We start from the raw sequence: 23,987 nt of genomic DNA, 5'->3' as shown, positions 1-23,987 counted from the left end.
AGCAACACAACCCAGACATCACCACGTTTTTACCCCAACTTAGACTGATTTTGGCTTACTGACCTCCAGAACTGTAAGAGAATAAAGTTGTATTGTTTAAATCCTGTGATCTTGGTAATTTGTTACAGCAGTGTAGAAATGAATACAGCTCTCCACCTTACAGCATATACAAAAATTAAGTTGCTAGTGATTTAAGATCTAAGTTTGAGACACAAGACTCTGGAGCATTTAGATGGGAATAAAAGAATATCTTAGTAACCTCAGAGACAGAAACTGACACAGAAAGTATAAATTGTAGAGGGAAAGACTGGTGAATCTGATCATAAGCAAACCAAGTTACAGCTGTGATAAAGATACATAAGGGTTGGTTTGTTTTTTTTTTCTTTTTGGCCCCACCATATGGCGTGTGGGATTTTAGTTCCCTGTCCAGGGATCAAACCCATGCCCTCTGCTTTGGGGATGCAGTCCTAACTGCTGGACCAGGAAGGAAGTCCAAAGATACAGTATTATGAGTGTATGCATGCTAAGTTGCTTCTGTTGTGTCTGACTCTTTGCAACCCTATGGACTGTTCCCTGCCTGGCTCCACTGTCTGTAGGATTCTCCAGGCAAGAATACTGGAGTGGGTTGCCATGCCCTCCTCCAAGGGATCTTCCCAGGGATCAAACCCGTGTCTCTATGTCTCCTGCATTGCAGGCGCGTTCTTTAGCAGCTATCAGGGAAGCTCATTATGAGTGTATACCTGCCATATGCTGTTAGATACAGAGAGTTAGGAAAGGTCTTCTTGAGGAGCTATTATTTGAGCTCGGATCTGAAAGGTGGGGAGGATGGAATGTGAGGTGGTTTGTGGAATCTCCAGCATCAGGCTCCTGACAAATGAAAACCAGAGGCCGCAGGATGGCAGGCTGCTCAGCAAGGCCCTGGGGGGAGGGACAGCCAAGGGGCAGGATCTCTCCTCTGAAGTCAGCAGTATGGCCTGTGCCCATGTTTACCATGGAGCTTGTCTTGGCAGATCTCCTTGGAAGCAACCACACCGCTATCCGAGTCTCAAGGACACAAACTCATTTGAGATGTGTCCATCTGGTCCAACCTTAGCTTGTCTAGATCAGAAAACTGACTCCTGGAGAGATGGGATTTGGCCGTACCCAGGCTTCCCAGGTAGTGCTAGTGGTGAAGAACCCGGCCTGCCAATTCAGGAGACGCAGGATAAGCGGGTTTGACCCCTGGGTCAGGAAGACCCCCGGAGGAGGGCATGGCAACCCACTCCAGTATTCTTGCCTGGGAAAATTCCATGGACAAAGGAGCCTGGCGGGCTACAGTCCATGGCAACAGAGAGTCGGAAAGGGCTCATGCCTCTGATGCTGGCGATTCCACAAACCACCTTGCATTCCATCCTCCCCACCTTTCAGATCTGAGCTCAAACAGTAGCTCCTCAAGGCCTACCTCTCAGACAGGACTGCGCACGCATACAAACAAGGGGACAGTGCTGAGTCTGGGTGGGTCCCGTTTCCCTACCATCCCGATGCCCTGCTGCTCCTTGTATCTGAGCTCAAGCAATGGCTCAAGGCCTAACTCTCAGACAGGACTGTACGCATACACACACAAGGGGACAGTGCTGAGTCTGGGCGGGCCCCGTTTCCCTGCCTTCCCGACGCCCTGCTGCTCCATGCATGTGCTCCTGCCTTGCTTTTCCTCTGCCTGGGATGGTTCCCCCAGACCCTCCCTTGCTTCTCCCGAGTCCCTGCCGATGGGTGAGTGCTCTGAGATGCCTTCCCCATGACCTGTCGCTCTCATCGCTGGATAACCCCACCCAGCTTTTTCTGCTCACACAGGGTTTATCGCCACGCTGCAAGACACTCACCGTCTCCAACCCCCAGCAGAATGTCAGCTCCATGAGAGCAGGGACTCATGTCTCATTTGGCACACCAGAGCCCCAGTGTCTTACACGTGGTGGGTGTGGGTGGCACAGTAATGACCCCCCAAAGACACCCACAGCCTAATCCCTGGAACCTGTGGATATGTTACATGGCAAAGGTGAATTAACAGAGCATGAGGGGGCTTCCCTGATGGCTCAGTGGTAAAGAATCCACCTGCCAGTGCAGGAAACATAGGTTCGACCCCTGACCTGGGAAGATCCCACAGGCCTCAGAGCAACTAAGCCTGGGCACCACAACTATTGAGCCCATGTGCCCCAAGTATTGAAGCCCGCCTGTGCTCAGCCATGAGAGAAGCCACTGCAATGAGGCCGGGCAACTCAACTAGAGTAGTCCCCGCTTGGTGCAACAAGGAAAGCCCACACAGCAACGAAGACCTAGCACAGTCAGAAATAAATAAAACATTTAAAGACAGCATAAGGAAGGAAGGTTGCTAACGGGCTGACTTTAAAACCGGGAGATTATCACAGGTTATCCAGGTGGGCGCAGGATAATCCCAAGAAGTCAGTGTCAGAGTGACGCAGCGTGAGAAAGACTCCACCGGCCGGTGCTGGCTTTGAAGACGGAAGGGGCATGGGTCGTGGGCTGCAAGTTGGGAAAGATAAGGACACAGATTCTCTCCCAGAGCCCCAGGAGGAGCAGAGCCCTGCCTGCGCCTTGACGGTTAGCCTGGCGAGACCCATTCTAGACCTCAAATCTAGGTTATAACCTTTCTTTTAAGACACTGTTTGTGGTCATTTGCTCCCCAGCTCTGATCCTGCCCTTTGCCCTCCCTAGGATGAAGTTCGAGCTTCTAGGCTCCTGTCCACTGCACTGCAGGGCTGCCGTGTCCTGCTTTCTAGTGAGGGAAGGCTCTCCACTGGCACTGTCCAGACCAGCAGCCGGTGGGCACTGGAAGTGCGGCCACTGTGGCTGAGCAAGTGAATTGCTCACTTCACTGTCACTAAGTTTTGGTTTCATTTTTGCCACACCGAATGGCATGCAGGATCTTAGCTCCCTGACCAGGGACTGAACCCACCTTCCCTCCAGTGGAATTGCAGTCGTGACCACTGGACCACCAGGGAAGTCCTAAAGGTGGCTGTTTGCTTAGTATTTTTTTTGGCTGTGCTACATGGCATGCTGGATCTCCCCCAACCAGGGACTGAACCCATGCCCCTGCATTGGGAGCACGGAGTCTTAACCACTGGACCACCAGGTAAGTCCCCCATCCCACCCCCACCTTCTACCCTCATTCTCTAACACCCAGGTCAGGTCCCACCTTAAATATGGTAGAGCCTTAAAGGGGGTCTGGGATTTGTGGAGGGTGATTTAAATACCCCTTCCCTAGCTCTCCCTCCCAAATGAGGTGATGTCAAACCAGGCTGGGGATGGTTTCACAGCTACTTCTGAGAGCCCTGGAGAAAGGCAGATGTCCTTGACCCAGGGGAGCTGAGACTTCAAGGGAGGCCACCCCATGAGCATCCCAACCCGCAGCCCAGGACCCCCAGAGGGACAACTGAGATACGGGAATGGGCTCCAGGGATCCAAACCAGCTGAGGGGTGCTGCTGAGTGTCAGATTCCCAATCCCCTGCCACCTGCTGCCAAAGCGGGGAGGCACCAGTGAGAGTAACAGGGAGCTCCTTCCCAACCAGGCCCCGGACAGAGAGCCGGTCGTTCTTCCACAGACCCCAGGACAGGAGTCTTTGGGGCCCCCCAGGCCCAAAGACCCGGCCTTCAGAGGCGAGTGGAACCAAACCTGAGACAGAAGGCAGGGAGCCTGCTGGGGGTTCTCAGGGACGCGAGCGGGAGGGGCAGCTGCTCCAAGTCTCCTTTATTAAACTCGTGTGGGTGTGTGTATGCGGGCACGTGTGCGCATGTGTGTGTACGCGTCCGTGTGTCCACACACGTCACGCCTGGGGCACCACCCCGTAGAGCTGGTGGGGAAGTAACTTCTGCTTCTCACTGCAACTGTAGATCCAGCGGGGGCGGACGAACACCAGGGAGGGGTTGTCCGTCAGGGCCTGCAAGGGGCGGGGGCAGCGGGAATGGCGCGGGCAGGACCGTGAGCCAGGAGGGGCTGGGGGGATGTGCAGGGGCGGGCTGGGCCTCCCTCTCCTGCCCCTCCAGGACTCACCTCCTCAAAGCTGGGGTCCCACTCCTGCGCGGTGATCACAAACTGGACCCGCTCACTCATGTAGTCCTCAAGCTCCCTGGCGGGGGATGCGAAGAGGCGGAGAATCGGCGCCCCCTCTCTTGACGCCCTCCTCCCCAACCACCCTGAGGCCGTCCTCTCTCCACCCCCACCCACGTCCCGGGTGGGCCACCCATGGGTCCCCCACTCCCACGTGCCAGGCTCGCCGTATCCATGAAACCACCAGCTCCTGCCAGCACCAATCCTTTCAGAAGGGCGGTGAGGAGCCTCATTTTAGAGAAGAGGAAGCGGGGGTAAAGGGGTCGGGGATGGGGAGTTTGGGGGTGTGGTGTGGGAAGCTATGCATCCAGGACCCTAGCACAGCGAGCAGGGCTAGCACGGAGCTCCACAGCCTGTGTCGACCCTCAGGGTACATCTCTTCTCCATCCTCCCCATGACCTTCCACCCCCCACCTCCTGCCCCTGGAGACTGACCCGTTGAAGGCTGTGACATAGCGGCTGAGTATCCGCCGCTCGTCCCCTGGGAACTCCCCGTAAAGGAAGAAGCGTTTGCCCTGGAAGAAGTCTGCAGGGGAGAGATGGGGCGAGGAGAGCCAACGTGAACCCCTGGAGTCCCAGGGTGCCAGCCAGGAGCCACAGGACATTCGCAGACTGGACAAGAAGGCAGGCGCAGCGGCTGGATGGGGTGCGGAAAGTCTGTGGACACCCTGACTCAGAAGCCATCCCTGACAAGCAGTGGGTCTAGGCAGGCCTAATGGGATTTTGTTTTATATTAATGGTAATAGATACAATTACTATTAGTGGCAATGTGCTTCTTACACCAGGTCAGTCAGTTCCTTCACTTGGTCTGGGTTGGAAACTTCACATCCTGCCACTTCCTCCACTGGCTAACCCACTCCTTTTAACCAGTGCCTTCTCTGGCGCTGACCTTCAGGGTGGCTCTTTGTTCCAATTTAACATGATTTTCTGATAAGTTGCCACGGTCAGGTTTGGGGCTTTGGAGGAGGATCAGAGTATGTTCCTGCCCATCACTTGTGAGGAACCGGGTGGAGATAGCTTTTTCCGGAGGCCACAGACCCTCGCCTCCACTCAAGAGCCTCTGACTGTCCAGCTCTCCTTTCATTCTCTTTCGGCTGTGCCACGCCACATGCGAGATCTTAGCTCCTTGACCAGGGATCAAACCTGAGCCCCCTGCACAGGGAGCCTGGAATCTTAACCACTGGACCACCCGGGGAGTCCTTCTCCTTTCATTCTTGACCAGAAGAGGCTCCAACGCCTGCCCCCATGTCTGGGGTGATGAATAGCAAGGCGGGTCCCAACAGAGATCAGCGCATCTGTATTCCCTGAGCCCCACCCCCACCGACAAAGCTGAACCCGGGGGTGTAGCTGGGGTACCTGCAGATTCTTAAAGCCCCTGAGTGGGTCTTGAAGCCGAGGGAGTGGGAGGACCCTGTCGTCAGGGGGTGAGAAGCTAAAGGGGGTCTGGTGGGGGGCTGGGCTGAGAGAGAGGTGGTCACAGCAGAAGTCAGGACGGGATAGACAGGCAAGGATGCTGACAGGAAGGGAACAGGCCTGAGAGGATATGGAGGTGGCAAAGGTCAGGGAGGACGGTGAGGAGCCTGGGAGACAAGTCAGAGTGGGCAGCGGCCATGCCGGGGGGCCTGGGGCAAGTCACCTTAGACACATCGGGAGGGAGGGAGGGGTTCCCACCTGGGAGCTCGGGAATCGGCAGGTCGGGAGACTCCGGGGGGTCCTCGTGGTCCGTGTTCTCATCTGTGGACCCTGCGTACGGGTCCTCGCCATTCTCCTCCTGACCAGGGGGCTGCCTTTCTTCCTTCTGCTCGGCCACCCTGGGGAGGCCAAGGGTGGGGAAGGAGTGTGCAGACCGGCTTCCCCTCCACCCAAAGCCGGGGCCACCCTGCCCACCCAGCCCCAGCCTACCTTCTCAGCTCGTCCTCGGTGTCCCCAGAGTCTTCTGCCCCGTCGTCCCATCCTTCTGTGAGCAGACACTTAGTCAGCTCGAGGCCCCTACCTCCCTGCCTCACACCTGAGCATAGGTGGGGTGTCTCAACCCCCAACCCAGTCGCTCCCCAGATCCAGTTGGGGGTGAGGGGGCGGCCTCCCTCCACCCCCTAGGTCCACTGTCTAGGATCCAGCCCCATCTCGCTGGACCCAGGAGCTCAGACTTGGAACTCCTTCCCCTTTTAGATGAGGGAGTCTGGGTCTTCAGCCGCTCTTCCCTCAGACTCTGACCTGACTGCTCCGCCTCAGTGTCGTCATTATCTTCCTGGGCCCCTGGTGAGGCTGGTTTGGTCTCTTCTGGGGTTGGGGGTCTCTGGGGTGAGCTAGGTCCTGCTGCCTGAGGGGGCTTGGCTTTGGTCTGGGGGCGCTGAGGAGGGAGGGTGGGTCAGGGAGGAGGGAAGGGGCAATGAGGGTGTGAGTGTGTGCCCACAGGAGACAGGAGTAGAGAGTTTGGGGTACCGTGTCCCCCCCCACTCCACCCTCCCCCGTGCCGGGCAGGGGGCATGGACCTTTCGGGGAGCCTTGGGGGCTTCATTCCCACTGCCGCCGCTGTGAGAGCCCCCCTCGTCCTCGCTGCTCGAGCCTGACCCAGCCATGAGGTACCTGGAGGAGGGATCGGGCCTCAGACAAACAGCAGACGCGTCCTCCAGGGGAAGTGGGGAGGGGGCTTAAGAAGCAGCAGGCGCTTGCATTTACTATCAATAAATAAATCCTCAGGGTGCAGATGTGGTCTCCCTCCTGGTCTGCCCCTTCTCCCAGCTCCAGAAGGGCCCCGTGGACCTTCAGCCACCCACACCATAGACCACAGCAATCCCTGGCTTCCCCTCCGAGGCAAGAAATGTCTCATTTCAGAAACAAACAAAAAAAAGTCAGAAATAATTCTCTCCTGCAAGCATCAAAGTCAGTTTCTCATTAGGAGAATGCCTACTGATCAAGGGAAAAATCTCGAAAGCAAATTTCCTATGTGCCAGGCACTGTTGCGAACACTTGACAGGTTCAGAGTCGCTGAATCCTGAGGCGGGTGCTATTTTCAGCCCCGTTTTACAGATGAGGAAATGGAGGCCCAGAGATATGAATCAAGTGGCCCCAAATCACAGGGCAGAGTGCGTACGCAGCAGAAGCGAGTGAACCTGCTGGGGATGCTGCCCTGGCCCCCACGTTAAGACCCTTCTGCACGTGATACAGTTGCTTCCAACCTGGTGACGCCCTTTTCAGGTAAGTCACCCTCACTGTAGAACCAGGGCTCGTGGGAAAACTCAGAAGGCTTAAAGTGCTGGGGGCCTTCCGCGGTGGTCCAGGGGCTCAGACTGCTAAAGGAGCCCCGCCTCCCGACAGACACCAGGCTGAGCCAGCCTCAGCTCCTCTGCCTCCACTCAGCCTGGCGAACCTCTTCTCCTTGAAGAACCCTGGCTCACTGCAGTTCTCCCTGTGGGCCCTCCTCCTAAGTATTTCACAATAAGTCTGGCCCCTCATCAAAGTCAGAGGCTCTCAAAAGGAGGGACCAATGTCTGGGGTCCAGTGGTGGGCAGCCCAGCCTGACACCACACAGGGGTTTCAGATGAATGAATGTCAACAGGTCGGAACACTTCATTCTCCGCCCTGAGCCTTTGTGAACGCTGTTTCTCCAGCCTGCAGCCTTTTCCTTTGCTAAGCAGACTTCCCAGAGCCCTCCTGGGACCCCTGGGGATGCCCTCCCTCTCCTCCCCATCTCCCAGCCCTGCCCCTCCTCCTCTGGGAAGTCAGCTGACTCCGGGCTGGCAGGCCACAGCCTGATTTCTCCCCAGATCCCTGGCGCTGCCCAGCATGGGGATGAGGGGCAGGGTCAGGGTGTGCGTGTGCATGTGTAAAGCACACGTGTGCAGAGAGGCCTCACCTCCGGGAGGGCAGCCGCCGCCGCATGCGGTGACAGTCCAGCACCCACTCTTTGCGCACGATTCGGCCTCCGAGGCCAAGGACCTGGCTGTACTTGGGGGTGTTGGCAAAGGCACAGCTGGTGGGGAGCAGAATGGAGGGCAGTCTGAGCGGCAAAGGCAAAGAGACAAGGGGCATGGGGGGGAGACAGAGGGGCGGAGGGAAGAAAAGAAAGAGAACAAGAGGCAGAGGATACAGAGAGGCGAGGTGACAGAGAGCCAGCAAGACGGAGCAGGAGGAAGTCAGAGAAGGCGCAGCGGGGAGTGAGGGGAGGGGACGCCAGCCTACATGAGGTGCGTGCTGTCTGGAGTCCAGTCCGGTCGATACTTGGCCCCCAGCTCAAGGGCCTTGTCCCGGAGCTCCGAGCGGAAGGGATTCTGGAAGCCACTCAGCACCACCACCACACCCTGGAGGATCTTCCCCAGCTCCTGCGGGCCTGCGCGGGGGGCCTTGGGCTCAGCGCCTTCTCCTCGGAGCTTCTCTGGTGCCACCCCTCGTCCTGGGGCAGGGGTTGGGGGAGTGGCTGGGGTACGGTGGGGAGCTGGCACTGGGGAAGCCAGACAGTGGATTCAGTTAGAAAATGTAGGGCTACACCCCCACCTCTCCTGTCTCAGACCCAGGAGTTCAGGCTCCCCAGCCCCTCCTCTCTCAGGCCCAGGAGTTCAGACCCCCAGGCCCTCTTCCCTCAGACCCAGGATCCCTGCCCCTCTACCCTCGGACCCTCTGTGGGAACAAGGAATTCAGTTTGCTCACATTTGGGTCTTTTGAGGGCAGGTACTGAGGGCTGAGCTGATGGTTTGCTGAGGGTCTTCTTTTCTTCTTGGTTCAAATCCAGCTTCCTCTTGCCTTTGGGGGACTCCTGACGCTGAGGGGGTGGGTTGTGCTGAGGCCTCCAGCTCCTCTCCTCCTTTTCTGCCCCGCCAGGGTCTGGTGATCTCACCTTGAAGGCGCTGCCTGCTGCCTTGGAGGCCGGGGAGGCTGAGGAGGCGGTGCTGGAGGCCTGCAGCGTAGCCGCTGCATAGCTGGGTCCTGCCGGGTCACTGGCTGCCACTGCAGAGGGGGAGAGTGGATCCAGGATGAGGGGGCTGGACCCTCAGGCCTTCAGGCTCTTTTCTATCCATAGGTCACAAAGTGTTGTTCCCAAGACCCAGCAGTGACCCAGGGGTCCAGGCCCCAGCCCCCACTCCCTCAGGCCTAGGATCCAGGCCCCCAGCCTTTACTTGCTCAGGACCCAGGCTTTTTGTCCTCACCTGGGGGTGTCTTGTTGATACGACTGAAGAAGAGAGCCCCGGGTTTCAGAGAGCTGGCACTCTCATCCTCCTCCTTCACACGGAACTGGCCGAGCTTGGTCACCTTCTAAAGTCCCACAAGGTCAGTGCAGTGGGAGAGCTGTTGACAGGTGAGGGTGAAGAGGTGGGGAGGCTCTGGGCAGGGGCAGGGGCAGGCAGAGCTTACCTGGGATGAGGCCTCGGCCTCGTCTTTGTCTGGGGGGCTGTGAAACCGTACAAAACTCAGGCCATAGGGGGCATCCTGGGAGAGGAGAGGTGGGAGTCAGGGAGTCTGGCCAAGGACAAAGGCTTGGCCCCATCCCTTTCGTTTAGAGAAACCCCTTCCTGACTCTTTCCCTCCAATGGATACACACATCTGGGGAGCTGCCCGGTTGATCATGACAAGAATAATAACCACAAGCTGTCACCGAGCCCTAACTTGGGGTCAGGCTCGGCACAAAGCCCTTTATGTGCTCAGCCCTTGAGCCTCAGAGCAACTGGCAAAGGCTGCAGGGTCTAGGCAAATCCACTCTGCCTGCCAATTTTCTGCCCGTGGAATGCGAAGGAGGGCCGTGTGCCACTTCCGTGACTCAGAAATGCTCCCGGCTCTTTCCTCCTCTGCTGGGTGGATGTAGAAGCATGAGATGGAAGGAACCTGGGTCCTAGGATGGCCAGAAAGGTGAAGTCACTAGCCCGAGATCACAGAGCTAAGGAGTGCAGCAGCCAGAAAGGTGAAGTCACTAGCCCGAGATAACAGAGCTAAGGAGTGCTTAGCTCCAGGTTTTAAAGCGGTGCTCTGATTCCAGACCTCATGATGCTAACCCTGAGGCCCCGCTCTAAGGAGCCACACATCCCCCACAAGTCAGCAGACCCCCTCCCAATTCCCGTGAGATCTTGCAGGTCACCCTTCCCAATCTCCCTCCAGGAAACCAAGATTCCTATATGGGGAGGACAGAAAACCAATTTCAGAGAACGCAGGGGCCTAGCCTCCTTGTAATTCCCCGGGGAGGCGGACTGTCCGGCCCTCCCAGCCCTCGGGGACTCAATATCGTCTCTCGCCTCTCCTGTGGCGCGGGACCAAGGACCCCGCTCCCACCCTGGGTACCTTGCTGTAGGGCTGGCTGCAGACAATTTTGACTCGGTCCCAGCGCTTCTCTGCTGCTGCCCGGACCAGCTTGTCAGGCCCAAAGATACGAACGCGGTTGGAGTTTGAGCCACTGCGACTCTCGGCAGGGGACATGAAAGACGAGGTGACCAGAAGGACCTGGGGAAAGGCAGAGTGGCTAAGGTCCAGGCCTGGCTGGTGGCAATGACGCCTCCTAGGGACTGGAAGAGCACAGGGGCCTGAGCAGAGCCTGGGGTTCTCCAGATCCAGCTCTACCTCAGCACTCCTCAAGGCTTCTAGACACTTCTCTTCTTCCTGGGTGTCCTGTCAGTCCTTCCCTGACACAGGGCCCAGACGGATCCTTCTACTCCCAGATCTGAACCACCCTTCTCTAAATTCTTCCAGAGTCTTCCATATCTGGACATGCAGAGGGCTGCACAGCCTTGGGAACCATCCCAGATTGGTGGGCTCCCAGCAGAGGATATTTACAATTACTTTTCAGAAATGCACGACTGAGTGAGCAGAAGGGAAGTGTTAGGGCCCGAAGGAACAGCCCAGAAACCAAAGAGATAGGGGAGACACACCCACTATTAATTGACTGTCTCTGGACTTCCCTGGCGGCCCAGAGGCTAAGACTGCATTCCCAATGCAGGGGGCCTGAGTTCGATCCTGGTCAGGGAACTGGATCCCACATTCTGTAATGAAGATTGAAGATCTTAGTGTGTCACGACTAATACCTGGCACAGCCAAATAATTAATTAAAAAAATTTTTTTTGACTGTTTCTCAGTTCAGACTCATCTTTGAAAATAAAAAAGCAAATAAATAAAATAATAAAGGAATATAATGAAAAAATAAAAAAGAAGAAAAAAATTTTAAAAACTTTTTTTTTATATATATATGTAAAAAAAAACTTCCACACTGGTGGCTCAGCTCTGGGATGCTGGGGGCATTTCTAATTGCCAGCTGCTCCTTGTCAGGCTTCGCCAGCAGGGGGAGCTAGAGAGAGAGAGAGGCTGCAAGGCTGGAGAAGGGAGGCGGATATCAGGTGGGCAGCATCTTAGGTGTGCTCTGCTGCCACTTGTGCAGCAGTTCTTCCAAAAAGGAAGTAGGGGGCGGTGGGGGGAGTTGCACAGGTGGATTCAGTTTGCAGTGTCCCAGGACCTGCAGAACTAGCCTCACCGCACGTTCTCAGGCTAAGACCAGAATCAGCTGGGGATCACTCCCTCCTCAGGATCTGAGTTTCAGCCCCAAGGGTTCACCTCCAAGCTTCAAAACCCACATTTCAACAATTCCAACCTCTTCCTTTTGTTCCTCCAGCCCTAAGGGTGGTGGCTGCTCCCAGCAGGTGCTTCTGTGTTCTCCCTGCGTCTTCTGGCCTCTTTAGTTCAATACTTAGTTACTAATTCTTTACATTAATTCTCTCTGTTAAACTAACTGGTGTGATTTCAGTCTCCTGCTGGGACCCTGACTGATACAGTGGGTGGCACTGATGTTGGTGTCTGCCTTGTTACCGACTTCAGGTGACACAGAGCCTGATTGAATCAAAGGGTTCTACACGGCAGGAATACTTTGGCCACCTGATAGAAACCGCCAACTCAGCGGAAAAGCCCTTGATGCTGGGAAAGACTGAGGGCAAGTGGAGAAGTGGGCGACAGAGGATGAGATGGTTGGATGGCATCACCAACTCAATGGACAAGAGTTTGAGCAATCTCTGGGAGACAGTGAAGGACAGGGAAGCCTGGCGTGCTGCAGTCCATAGGGTTGAAAAGAGACGGGATTTAGTGACTGAACAACAACGTGATGTGAGCAGGGAGAACGGGGAGTTCAAAGCGTGAGCTCCAACTCAGGAAGAAAAGCATCTCAGGAGACACCCCTGTGCAGAGAGCTGGACCTTCCTTCCATGAGTAAATTAGGGAGAAACATGTCTGGTGGGGAGAGTCAGTGGGAGCCCTTAGCTCTGGCCAGAGCTCTCTCCCAGCAGAGAAAAGATGAAAAATTATCTCTAGAGACTCCTATCCGCAGATGGGTTTCCCTGGTAGCTCTGACGAGAATCTGCCTGCAATGTAGGAGGCCTGGGTTCAATCCCCAGGTCGGGAAGATGCCCTGGAGAACAGAATGGCAACCCACTGCAGTATTCTTGCCTGAGATCTCTACCCTCAAGGATTTGGAGCAAAAGTCCACACTAGTTATCAGAATGGGAAAACCCAAGTTGAAAATATGAGTGGTCCCATGTATGTAGTATCACCTGGTGCTGGCTGGAGCAAATCCTCTTTGGAGGAATGTACTTCAAACCAGGCCCTCATAAAACTTCCACCTATATATTACCCAAGAGTGGAATTAACACACACATACACACACACCATTAGGCATGAGGAAATAGGCTGCCATGATTTAAGGTCAGCAAAAACCACACACTGCAGACTCAGACACACAAAGAGTGCATATATTGATGGGGAAAAGCTGGAAAGAGTGACAGACTTTATTTCCTTTGGCTCCAAAATCACTGTGGATGGTGACTGAAGCCATGAAATTAAAAGACACTTGCTCCTTGGAAGAAAAGCTATGACAAACCTACACATCGTATTCAAAAGCAGAGACATCACTTTGCTGACAAAGGTCTGTATAGTGAAAGCTATGGTTTTTCCAGTGGTCATTAATGAATGTGAGCATTGGACCAAGAAGAAGGCGCTCAGCCAAAGAATTGATGCTTTCAAATTGTGGTGCTGGAGAAGACTCTTGAGAGTCCCTTGGACAGCAAGGAAATCAAACCAGTCAATCCTAAAGGAAACCAACCCTGACTACTCACTGGAAGGACTGAGGCTGAAGCTGAAGCTCCAATACTTTGGCCAGCTGATGGGAAGAGCTGACTCACTGGAAGAGACCCTGATGCTGGGAAAGATTGAGGGCAGGAGGCGAAGGAAGCGACAGAGGATGAGATGGTTGGATGGTATCACCTACTCAATGGACATGAGTTTGAGCAAACTCTGCGAGACAGTGAAGGACAGGGGAGCCTGGCGTGCTGCAGCCCATAGGGTCACAAAGAGACAGACAGGACTTAGCAGCTGAACAACAACAAATTGATATTATCAAACACACAACATACAAGTAAGTGTGCAACTTCCCTGGTGGTCCAGTGGTTGAGAATCTACCTGCCAGTGGTTTCGATCTCAGGTCTGGGAAGATTCACACGTCTTGGGGCAACTGAGCCCCAGGAGCGCAATTACTGAGCCTGTGCACAAGTAGAGTAAACCCCACTCGGTGCAACTAGAGAAAGCCCACGCACAGCGATGAAGACACAGTGCCACCAAAACTGATAAATAAATTATAAAATTAAAAAACCAAAAACCTCAAGGGAATGGGAGACTACTGATATACAGATTTCCAGACTCTGCAAACATAAAGCCCTGAGCTGACCATTCCACTTTTCTAGGTAGATAAGAGGTTTACAATAAAGATCCACATGCCAGATTAGATACAGTTTTAGCAAAAAATGCACTGGCTCTTCTCGTAATTAAAAAGTGGAATTTTGATCTGAATCTGTTTGCCAAGAAGAAGAGACAACTTTTTTTTTTTAAATTGCCCCAAAGATGGTTGATTTTATGTAAAATTTTAAACAAGGAGGCCATTAGACCAGGTACTCTAAAGCCTTAGGTAGCTTCAGTAAATCAATCAAAATTTAAGCAAGAGTTGATGAACTCCAATCTAAGAAAATAAAGTCAACTAATCATGAACAGCCAAGTCCCTCGATTTTCCCAAGTAAGAAAATCGTTTCAGGTCCAGGGAGGTGGGATGGAGTGGGATACTGGGACTAACATGCATATACTCCTGATACCCTGTCAGGCAGAGACGGCTGATGAGAACCTGCTGTATAGCCCAGGGCGCTGCACTCAGGGCTCTGTGCTGACCTAAATGGGGAGGAAATCCAGGAGTGAGAGGACATGTGTGTACGTGCAGCTGATTCACCTTGCTGCCCAGTGGAGACTAAACTAACACAACATTGTAAAGCAACTATACTCTAAAAAAAATTAGTTAAAGTTCAAACTCTAGTCCATTAAATAACTGCTCTGCTCTGCTTTCCTGTTTTCTCTCTAAAAACCTCTGTCCTAGCCCACCCACAAAGCACCTCTAATCATTTTTTAGTTCTGGCTACCTAGTTTTGGATTCAAGTTGTCTGCTTAAATAAACTCTTTAAAACATAATGTGCCATCAATTTGCCTTTTCGCAACTTATAAAACCTTTATTTTATTATTATTATTTTTCGTCACACTGCACAGCCTGTGGGATTTTAGTTCCCCAACCAGAGATCGATTGAATCTGGGCCCCTGGCAATGACAGTGGCGTCGTAAACACTGGACCGCCGTGTGTGCGTGCTAGCGAAGCCACTTCAGTCATGCCCGACTCTTCGTGATCCTATGGACTGTAGCCTTCAAGTCTCCTCTGTCCATCCATGGGACACTCCAGGCAAGAACACTGGAGTGGGTTGCCATGCCCTCCTATCCTAACCACTGGACCACCAGGGAATCCCCTAGAATCTTTAGAATAAGAATGTGTGTTCAAGGAAAACCTCATTGGTTGGAATGTACCTTGTATGATGGAAAAAGTGCTTGATAAAATTCAACACACATATTCATTTAAAAGACTGGCGGGACCTCACTGGTGGTCCAGTGGCTAGGACTCTGCACTTCTAATGCAAGGAGCCTGGGTTTGATCCCTAATCAAGGAACTAGATCCTGCATGCCGCATATGACTGGGAGCTGACTGTGGCTCAGACCATGAACTCCTTATTGCCAAATTCAGACTCAAATTGAAGAAAGTAGGGAAAACCACTAGACCATTCAGGTATGACCTAAATCAAATCCCTTATGATTATACAGTGGGAGTGAGAAACAGATTTAAGGGCCTACATCTCATAGATAGAGAGCCTGATGAACTATGGACGGAGGTTCATGACACTGTGCAGGAGACAGGGATCAAGACCATCCCCATGGAAAAGAAATGCAAAAAAGCAATATGGCTGTCTGGAGAGGCCTTACAAATAGCTGTGAAAAGAAGAGAAGTGAAAAGCAAAGGAGAAAAGGAAAGATATAAGCATCTGAATGCAGAGTTCCAAAGAATACCAAGAAGAGGTAAGAAAGCCTTCCTCAGCGATCAGTGCAAAAAAATAGAGGAAAACAACAGAATGGGAAAGACTAGAGATCTCTTTAAGAAAATCAGAGATACCAAGGGAACATTTCATGCAAAGATGGGCTCGATAAAGGACAGAAATGGTATGGACCTAACAGAAGCAGAAGATATTAAGAAGAGGTGGCAAGAATACACAGAAGAACTGTACAAAAAAGATCTTCATGATCAAGATAATCACGATGGTGTGATCACTCGCCTAGAGCCAGACATCCTGGAATGTGAAGTCAAGTGGGCCTTAGAAAGCATCACTACGAACAAAGCTAGTGGAGGTGATGGAATTCCAGTTGAGCTCTTTCAAATCCTGAAAGATGATGCTGTGAAAGTGCTGCACTCAATATGCCAGCAAATTTGGAAAACTCAGCAGTGGCCACAGGACTGGGAAAGGTCAGTTTTCATTCCAATCCCACAGAAAGGCAATGCAAAAGAATGCTCAAACTACCGCACAATTGCACTCATCTCACATTCTAGTAAAGTAATGCTCAAAATTCTCCAAGCCAGGCTTCAGCAATATGTAAACCGTGAATTCCCTGATGTTCAAATTGGTTTTGGAAAAGGCAGAGGAACCAGAGATCAAATTGCCAACATCTGCTGGATCATGGAAAAAGCAAGAGAGTCCCAGAAAAACATCTATTTCTGGTTTCTTGACTATGACAAAGCCTTTGACTGTGTGGATCACAATAAACTGTGGAAAATTCTGAAAGAGATGGGAATACCAGACCACCTGACCTGCCTCTTGAGAAACCTAGGTCAGGAAGCAACAGTTAGAACTGGACATGGAACAAAAGAGTGGTTCCAAATAGGAAAAGGAGTATGTCAAGGCTGTATATTTCACCCTGCTTATTTAACTTATATGCAGAGTACATCATGAGAAATGCTGGGCTGGAGGAAGCACAAGCTGGAATCAAGATTGCCAGGAGAAATATCAATAACCTCAGATATGCAGATGACACCACCCTTATGGCAGAAAGTGAAGAGGAACTAAAAAGCCACCTGATGAAAGTGAAAGAGGAGAATGAAAAAGTTGGCTTAAAGCTCAACATTCAGAAAACAGATCACGGCATCTGGTCCCATGACTTCATGGGAAATAGATGGGGAAACAGTGGAAACAGTGTCAGACTTCATTTTTGGGGGCTCCAAAATCACTGCAGATGGTGACTGCAGCCATGAAATTAAAAGACGCCTACTGCTTGGAAGAAAAGTTATGACCAACCTAGATAGCATATTCAAAAGCAGAGACAATACTTTGCCAACAAAGGTCCGTCTAGTCAAGGCTATGGTTTTTCCTGTGGTCATGTATGGATGTGAGAGTTGGACTGTGAAAAAAGCTGAGTGCCGAAGAATTGATGCTTTTGAACTGTGGTGTTGGAGAAGACTCTTGAGAGTCCCTTGGACTGCAAGGAGATCGATCCAGTCCATTCTGAAGGAGATCAGCCCTGGGATTTCTTTGGAAGGAATGATGCTAAAGCTGAAACTCCAGTACTTTGGGCATGTCATGTGAAGAGTTGACTCATTGGAAAAGACTCTGATGCTGGGAGGGATTGGGAGCAGGAGGAGAAGGGGACGACAGAGGATGAGATGGCTGGATGGCATCACTGACTCGATGGACACGAGTCTGAGTGAACTCTGGGAGTTGGTGATGGACAGGGAGGCCTGGCGTGCTGCAATTCATGGGGTCGCAAAGAGTTGGACACGACTGAGTGACTGAACTGAACTGAACTGAAGACCTGGCCCAGCGAAATAAATAAAGACTGGCAACATCAAGTATAATAACGGTGTGGAGCTCATATACTGCTGAAGGGAATGTAAAATAAAATAAACTACTCCGGAAAACATCCATTTCTAATCAGGCTGGAGAAGGAAATGGCAACCCACTCCAGTATTCTTGCCTGGAAAATCCCATGGACAGAGGAACCTAGAAGGCTACGATCCATAGGGTAGCAAGAGTTCAGACAAGACTTTCGTGACTAAACCACCACAATACTAGAAACTCTAGTTTGGGCTTTCCTGGTGGCTCAGATGGTAAAGCGTCTGTCTGCAATGCAGGAGACCGGCTTCAATCCCTGGGTTGGGAAGATCCCCTGGAGAAGGAAATGGCAGCCCACTCCAGTATTCTTGCCTGGAAAATCCCATGGACTGCGGAGCCTGGTAGGCTACCGTCCATGGGGTCGCAAAGAGTTGGACATGACTGAGCAACTTCACTTTCACTTTTCTAATAAGGTTAAAACAGAGATCTACCTGAAGACACTGCAATTCAATTCTTTTAAGTATTTACCCCAAAGAGATCTCTATACAGAGGCTTGTACAAGAAGGTTCTTAGCAGTTGTGTTCATAATAATCAAAAAGTGGCGGGGAGTTCCCTGGCAGTCTAGTGTTGAGAGGACTTACACTTTCACTCCTTTGCACTTTGACTGCTGGGGTCTGCGTTCAATCCCTCCTTGGAGAACTAAGATCCTGAAAGCCTCGAGGTGCGGACAAAAACAGCCACCAAAAAGTGGCAACAGTCCAGAGGCCCGTCAACAAGAGAGTGGACAAACATGCTGAGATCTCTGCTTCCAGTGAAGCTTCTCAGCAACAAGGTGGAACAGACCGCTAACACATACACGATATGTTAGACCCTCAAAAACCAGTGTAGAGTAAAAGAAGCCAGCCACACACACAGCCATACAAACACTGAAAACCGCATACTGTGACACCATTTATATGTAATTCTAGGAAAGGCAAAACTAGTCTGTAGTGACAGAAAAGGGGTAGTGCTGGCCTGAGCTGAAGGTGGGAGAAGTGACCCCAAATAACATGAGGGACCTTGCAGGGAGGCCAGTGATGCTCTATGTCATTTTTTTTTCTTTTTTTGGGGCCACACTCCAAAGTATGTGGGGCCTTAGTTCCCCGACCAGGGATCGAACCCAGGACTTCCGCATTGGAAGGCAGAGTCTGAACCACTGAACACCAGGGAAGTCCAGTGTTTTATGCCTCGATCTGGGGGAGGGTTACCCAGTTATGTGCATCTGTCAGAACGATGACCTGTGCGTTTTATTATACTCAAAATATACCTCAATTGAAAACAATTTCTCACTGTGAGGAAAAAACCATTTCTTGTAGAAAACAGATTCATTCGCTTAAAATTATAAACTCTCTTTTTCACAATATGTTTATTTTTCCCCAAAACATTTGGCTGACTCACCAGCTGGCTCACTATGATCTCCCCAGTCCTGCTTGCATTAATTCAACTGGTTTTTAAAAAAGGGATTGGGTCAACATTTAAAATATTTATAATACAGCAAGAGACTTGTACACATTTGTCACAAATCAAATAGCTCACAGAGGCGCCCCAAGCAATCTGGAATGTCAATTTTCCGGGACATCTTGAAGTTCTGGGACCAGATAAAAGCAGTTTTGCTCTCAAGCAGGGAAAGGGAAAGTGTTAGTTGTTCAGTCCTGTCCGACTCTCTGCAACCCCATGGACTGTAACCCGCCAGGCTCCTCTGTCCATGGGATTCTCCAGGCAGGAATACTGGAGTGGGTTGCCATTCCCTTCTCCAGGGGATCTTCCCAATCCAGGGATTTAACCTGGGTCTCCTGCACTGCAGGCATATTCTTTACCACTGAGCCCCCTGGGAAGCCCAAGAATACTGGAGTGGGTTGCCATGCCCTCCTCCAGGGGATCTTCTCGACCCAGGGACTGAACCTGGGCCTCCTACACTGCAGGCAGATTCTTTACCAGCTGAGCCACTAAGGTGCCCGAGTCATAAAACATAGAGGTGCTTTTTGTTCTTTCTGCAACTGTGATGCTGTTTCGGCACACAGCTTATCACCTGGGTCAGCTCTTTATCTCTTCGAGCCCTGGGCTCCTCTGAAGGGCTGAGGTGGCCCAGGGGCTAGGAACCCCTGGGGCAGCAATGAGGGCATCTGGGCAGGGATCAGCAGGGGGCCCACCTCATGGCCCAGCTCACCTCATAGTCCTGCTCCCCGGCACCTCCGGCCGAGCTGCCCACCAGCACCTCCACAAAGGCCGAGCCGTCATTCCCGATGTCCACGCTGTGGATCTGTTCCTCCTTCTCCAACTGCAGGGGAGACAAGGCCCAGGTCAGTGCTGCTCTGCCCTGCGCCCCATCTGGCTTCCTTGTGGGACCTCGGAAGACAGACGACCCCCATCCAGGCCACCTCGTCTCGTTGCCAAGTGAACTCGGTAACAGAGAGGGCAGGGCTGCAGGTTGCCACCGTGTCCCCTGTACACAGCACAGGATGTGGAGTCAGAGTTGGAAAACAGACACTGACCAATTGCCTACACCCCGGCACCCACTTCCCGGCTCCACCAGACTCCGCCTGACCGGCTTCTAACCTGGCGCTCTAACCATAGAGCTCTCCTTGGCGGCGCTATGCAGACAAAGGGCACACCTGCCTGCAATCACACAGGATCCCATGGATGCTCCCTGAGGGTAGGGGCCTGCTCTGGTTTGGCTCACCACAGACTCTGGGTTTGAGCCCCATCTCTGCCACTCCCTAGCTATAGGGCTTGTCAGCTCAGCTCTTGGAGCCTCAGTTTCCTCATCTGTAAAGTGGGGATGATCACCCTATGTAGGATAATGCACATAAATACCACGGTCACAGGGCATGGCATGCAGCGGGCACCCTGAGGCTACCAGTCAGGAAGTGCTATTAGTCACCGCTCGATGATTATTTGTTGAAAGAAGGAAAGAGCTGAATTTCCCTGGTGGCTCGGGGGGATAAGAGTCTGCCTGCCAGTGCAGGGGACAGGGGTTTGACCACTGGTTCGGGAAGATTCCACATGCCACGGAGCAACTAAGCCCATGAGCCAAAACTACTGAGCCTGTGCTCTAGAGCCCTTGAGCTGCACTACTGACCCATATGCCGTAACTACGGAAGCCTGCGTCCTGTGCTCCGGAACAGAAGCCACTGCCCTGAGAAGCCCACAGACTGCAATCAGAGGTGGCCCCTGCTCGACGCAACTAGAGGAAGAACACGCTAAAGCAACGAGGACCCGGCACGGCCCAAAATAAGAACTGGCCGCCGGAAGTCTTCCCACAAAGTTTCTGACAGTCCCGTCTGACGTAAACGCATAGAAAGTCATGCGGGGGTGGAAGGCAGCTGCAGGGGCTGAAGCAATCTCCTACTTTCCATCCTGGGGCTTTTATTATGATGACTTATTTATTTGGCTAACTCGGGTCTCAGTTGCGACACTGGGGATCTTCGTTGCAGGATCCTTTGTTTGGATGACTGAGCTTAGTTACCCCAGGCACATGGGATCTTAGATCCCTGACTAGGGATCACACCTGAAGGCCCTGTATTGCAAGAAGGATTCTTAACCACTGGACCACCTGGAAAGTTTCTGAGGTTGTTTGATTTGGCTCACAGAATGACAAGTGACTGTGACCCCCCAAACGTTTCTAGTCCCCCACCCCACACAGCCAGGAACATCTGATGGCCCAAGTTGCAATGTCACCTCCCAGCCGGGAGGTGGCCTGGAGACTCTGCTGGCACACTGCTACAGATAAGAAGGTCCCCACAGCGGAGGAAGGAGCCTGGGCTTGTGAGGAGACCAGCCCGAGTCCAAATCTAGCCCCACCAGTGCCAAGCTGTGCAGCCCTGGGTGACATAAAACCTCTCTGAGCCGTGGTATCCTCATGAGTGAAGGTGGGGGGGCTCCCCACTTCTGAAAGGAGCTGATGGGACACGGAATGGGCGAGCCATTGAGACAGGAAGCAGCTGTGTAACTTCCCAGAGGTCACGAGGCTGGGCTAAAGCCAGTGACAGCTGCGCTGCGTTCCTTCTAGACGTTTTGGGGGAGAATCTTTCCCTCACCTTGTCTGAGCCTCTAGAGCCCCCTGCCCTCCTGGGCGGTGGCCCCTTCCTCCAGCTCCAGAGCCAGCAGTGGCACCGCTCCAGCCTCTGCTTCCATGCCCACAGCTCCTCTCTGGTTCTCCAGTTGTCCTCCTTCCCTGATAAGGACCCTTGTGATGACACTGCTTCCCCCCAAATCATCCAGGCCCATCTCCCCTCCTAGAGATCCTTACAGGGACTTCCCTGGTGGTGCAGTGGCTGACTCTGCCCTCCCAATGCAGAGGGCTTGGGTTTGAACCCTGGTTGGGGAACCAGATCCCACAAGCTGCCACTAAGAGTTCACATACTCCAGCTAAAGGATTGCGCACACCACAGCGAAGATGGAAGATCCCGCATGCCCAGCTAAGACTCAATGCCGCCAGATAAGTAAGTATTTTTAAAAATCCTCACAAAGTCCCTTTCTCCACATAAAGGACACATGCACAGGTTCTAGGGATTAGGATGCAGACAACTTTTGTGTGTGTGTGCACTCAGTTGGCCAGTCATGTCCAGTTCTTTGCCACCCCAGGGACTGTAGCCCACTGGGCTGCTCTGTCCATGCAACATCCCTAGCAAGAATACTGGAGTGGGTTGCTCCTTCCTTCTCCAGGGATCTTCCCAACCCAGGGATGGAACCTGTTTCCTGCATCAGCAGGCAGATTCTTTACCACTGAGTCACCAGCAAAGGCTGTGACACCTTTAGGGGCCATTATTCTGTCTACCACGCTGAGCAAAGCTCTTCCTGGGCCGGACATCACTGAATCCTCACCACCACACTGGGAGGAAGGGTTTGTTAACTCCACCAGCCTTACAGATGGGGAAACCCAGATGCAGGCAGGAAAATCAATGGCTCACGTGTCACACACAGGTAATGACTGGCAGACTACACGCCAACAGTGCTCTCCAACTCCACAATTTCAATCCTTGTCGTAAAACCTCGACATCTTGGGACTTCCTTGGTGGTCCAGGGGCTGAGACTCCACATTCCCAACAGAGGGGACCCAAGTTCCATCCCTGGTCAGGGAACTAGATCCCACATCCCACAACTAAAGGATACTGCACGCCACCACTAAGACCCAACTCAGCCAAATAAATAAATAAATGTATATTTTTTTAAAGTCAAAAGACTCCTTGCCACTGCCTCCTCTCCCACTGGAGACATCCCTCCTTCCTCCTGACTGTGTAATATCCTCCCGAGCACTCGTCATCTGACAGACGTTTGACTTATTGGTCTGTACTTTCCCTGCAAATATCAAATCTGCACAGGTCACATATGTTTGTCTTGTGAGGTCTGCGACACTGTGCGCCTGCAACAGCACTGGGCCTACAGGAGGTGCCGCGATGAACAAAGGAACAAATGAAGCCACCCACTCTCAAGTCTCCAGGGCCTGTCTCTGTGCTGACAACAACTACAGCTCTGTCTCCCGCTCCAGGCCCGATCCCTACCTGTCCCTTGGAAACTGTTCCTCGTGTGTCCCACAGCAAAGCTGGCATCCCAACCAGCTGGCCCCCCGCTCTAAGGCTGCCTCCCTGCTCTAAGTCCTGCGTTTTGCTGACAGTTGCCATGTCCCTGTCGGTCTCGCAGGCCAGAGAGGCCTGAGCCTCGGCTGGCTCCTCTGGCTCGCTCACTCCCCACCTCCTGTCTTTCTTGCCCCCACTCCAACAGTGGTGCAGAATTAAACGGGATGCTCCTGATCATAAAAGAGCCCAGCAAGACCATCCAGTAACACACACGTGAGTCCCCCCTTTACACACACACCTGCGTGGAGACACGGCACTTCTGCAAACACTATGTCACCGGATTTTCACAGTGACCCTGGGCGCCCAGCACATTATCCTCCATGGACAGGTGAGAAGACAGCTTCTGAGACATGAAACCATTTGCCTGAGGTCACAGGGAAAGTAAGAGGGAGAGATGGGGACTTGAATTCCACCTGAGATTAACTTGTCAGCCACCTGCATCTCTCTCTCAGTTGAAAATACTGCCTCTAGGCAAATGTATACTCTCTCTGGGCCTAGTTTCCGCATCATACAGGGGATAATCACAGATTTGAGGTGATGGGATTTTTATGAGGATTCAATGAACTAACCCATAGGAGGCATTTAGAATGGTAACTGGCAGGGTATTTTTTTTTTCTGAGGTGGGGGGCATTTTCCCAAGTTGGGCATTGAACCTGGGCCTCATGGCATGGAGTGGATTCCTAACCACTGGCTCACCAGGCTATTCCCAAACAGTTGTAACTGTGAATAAACTCTTAGCTCTCATTATTCTGACTATACTACCTTAGGGAACTATGAAATATTAAAACTCCGAAAATCATTCACAGAATCTTGTGGCTTGGTGAATAATTCCTGGGAGGAGAATTCTCAGCTTCTCTCTAATTTGCAAAAAGGTCTATGAACCAAAACATTTTCAGAACCACTGGGTAAGACATACAATAATAAATTTAACACAATCCGGCAGGGCTTGCCCCCAGCATCCCTCCCCAAACACCCTTACATTGGAGGGATGAATGTGGCCAAAATCCAGAAGTGGAGGACTTCCTTGGTGGTCCAGTGGTTAAGAATCCGTGCCTCCAACGGGGCAGGGGGCTG

General features: G+C 52.4%; 1 protein-coding gene across 1 annotated transcript in view; it reads right to left on the bottom strand.

Annotated features, from left to right (window-relative positions):
* Nucleotides 1–3,657: 3,657 nt before the first annotated feature.
* Nucleotides 3,658–23,987, bottom strand: part of XRCC1 (X-ray repair cross complementing 1) — a 37,417-nt gene continuing 17,087 nt past the window's right edge. Inside the window, exons 3-17 of the mRNA XM_040254082.1 lie at nucleotides 19,505–19,615; nucleotides 10,370–10,528; nucleotides 9,452–9,526; nucleotides 9,247–9,352; nucleotides 8,937–9,046; nucleotides 8,750–8,861; nucleotides 8,285–8,543; nucleotides 7,959–8,075; nucleotides 6,595–6,688; nucleotides 6,317–6,452; nucleotides 6,005–6,059; nucleotides 5,774–5,913; nucleotides 4,538–4,628; nucleotides 4,047–4,122; nucleotides 3,658–3,933 (exon numbers count right to left, since the gene is read on the bottom strand). Coding sequence (XP_040110016.1) covers nucleotides 3,820–3,933; nucleotides 4,047–4,122; nucleotides 4,538–4,628; nucleotides 5,774–5,913; nucleotides 6,005–6,059; nucleotides 6,317–6,452; nucleotides 6,595–6,688; nucleotides 7,959–8,075; nucleotides 8,285–8,543; nucleotides 8,750–8,861; nucleotides 8,937–9,046; nucleotides 9,247–9,352; nucleotides 9,452–9,526; nucleotides 10,370–10,528; nucleotides 19,505–19,615 — 1,755 coding nt within the window. The 3' untranslated portion in view covers nucleotides 3,658–3,819. The remainder of the gene's footprint in view (nucleotides 3,934–4,046; nucleotides 4,123–4,537; nucleotides 4,629–5,773; nucleotides 5,914–6,004; nucleotides 6,060–6,316; nucleotides 6,453–6,594; nucleotides 6,689–7,958; nucleotides 8,076–8,284; nucleotides 8,544–8,749; nucleotides 8,862–8,936; nucleotides 9,047–9,246; nucleotides 9,353–9,451; nucleotides 9,527–10,369; nucleotides 10,529–19,504; nucleotides 19,616–23,987) is intronic.

Source organism: Oryx dammah, unplaced genomic scaffold, assembly GCF_014754425.2.
Source record: "Oryx dammah isolate SB20612 unplaced genomic scaffold, SCBI_Odam_1.1 HiC_scaffold_13, whole genome shotgun sequence".
Taxonomy (NCBI): domain Eukaryota; kingdom Metazoa; phylum Chordata; class Mammalia; order Artiodactyla; family Bovidae; genus Oryx; species Oryx dammah.
The sequence above is the reverse complement of the archived record's forward strand: the minus strand, read 5'-3'. Positions and strand labels throughout refer to the sequence as shown.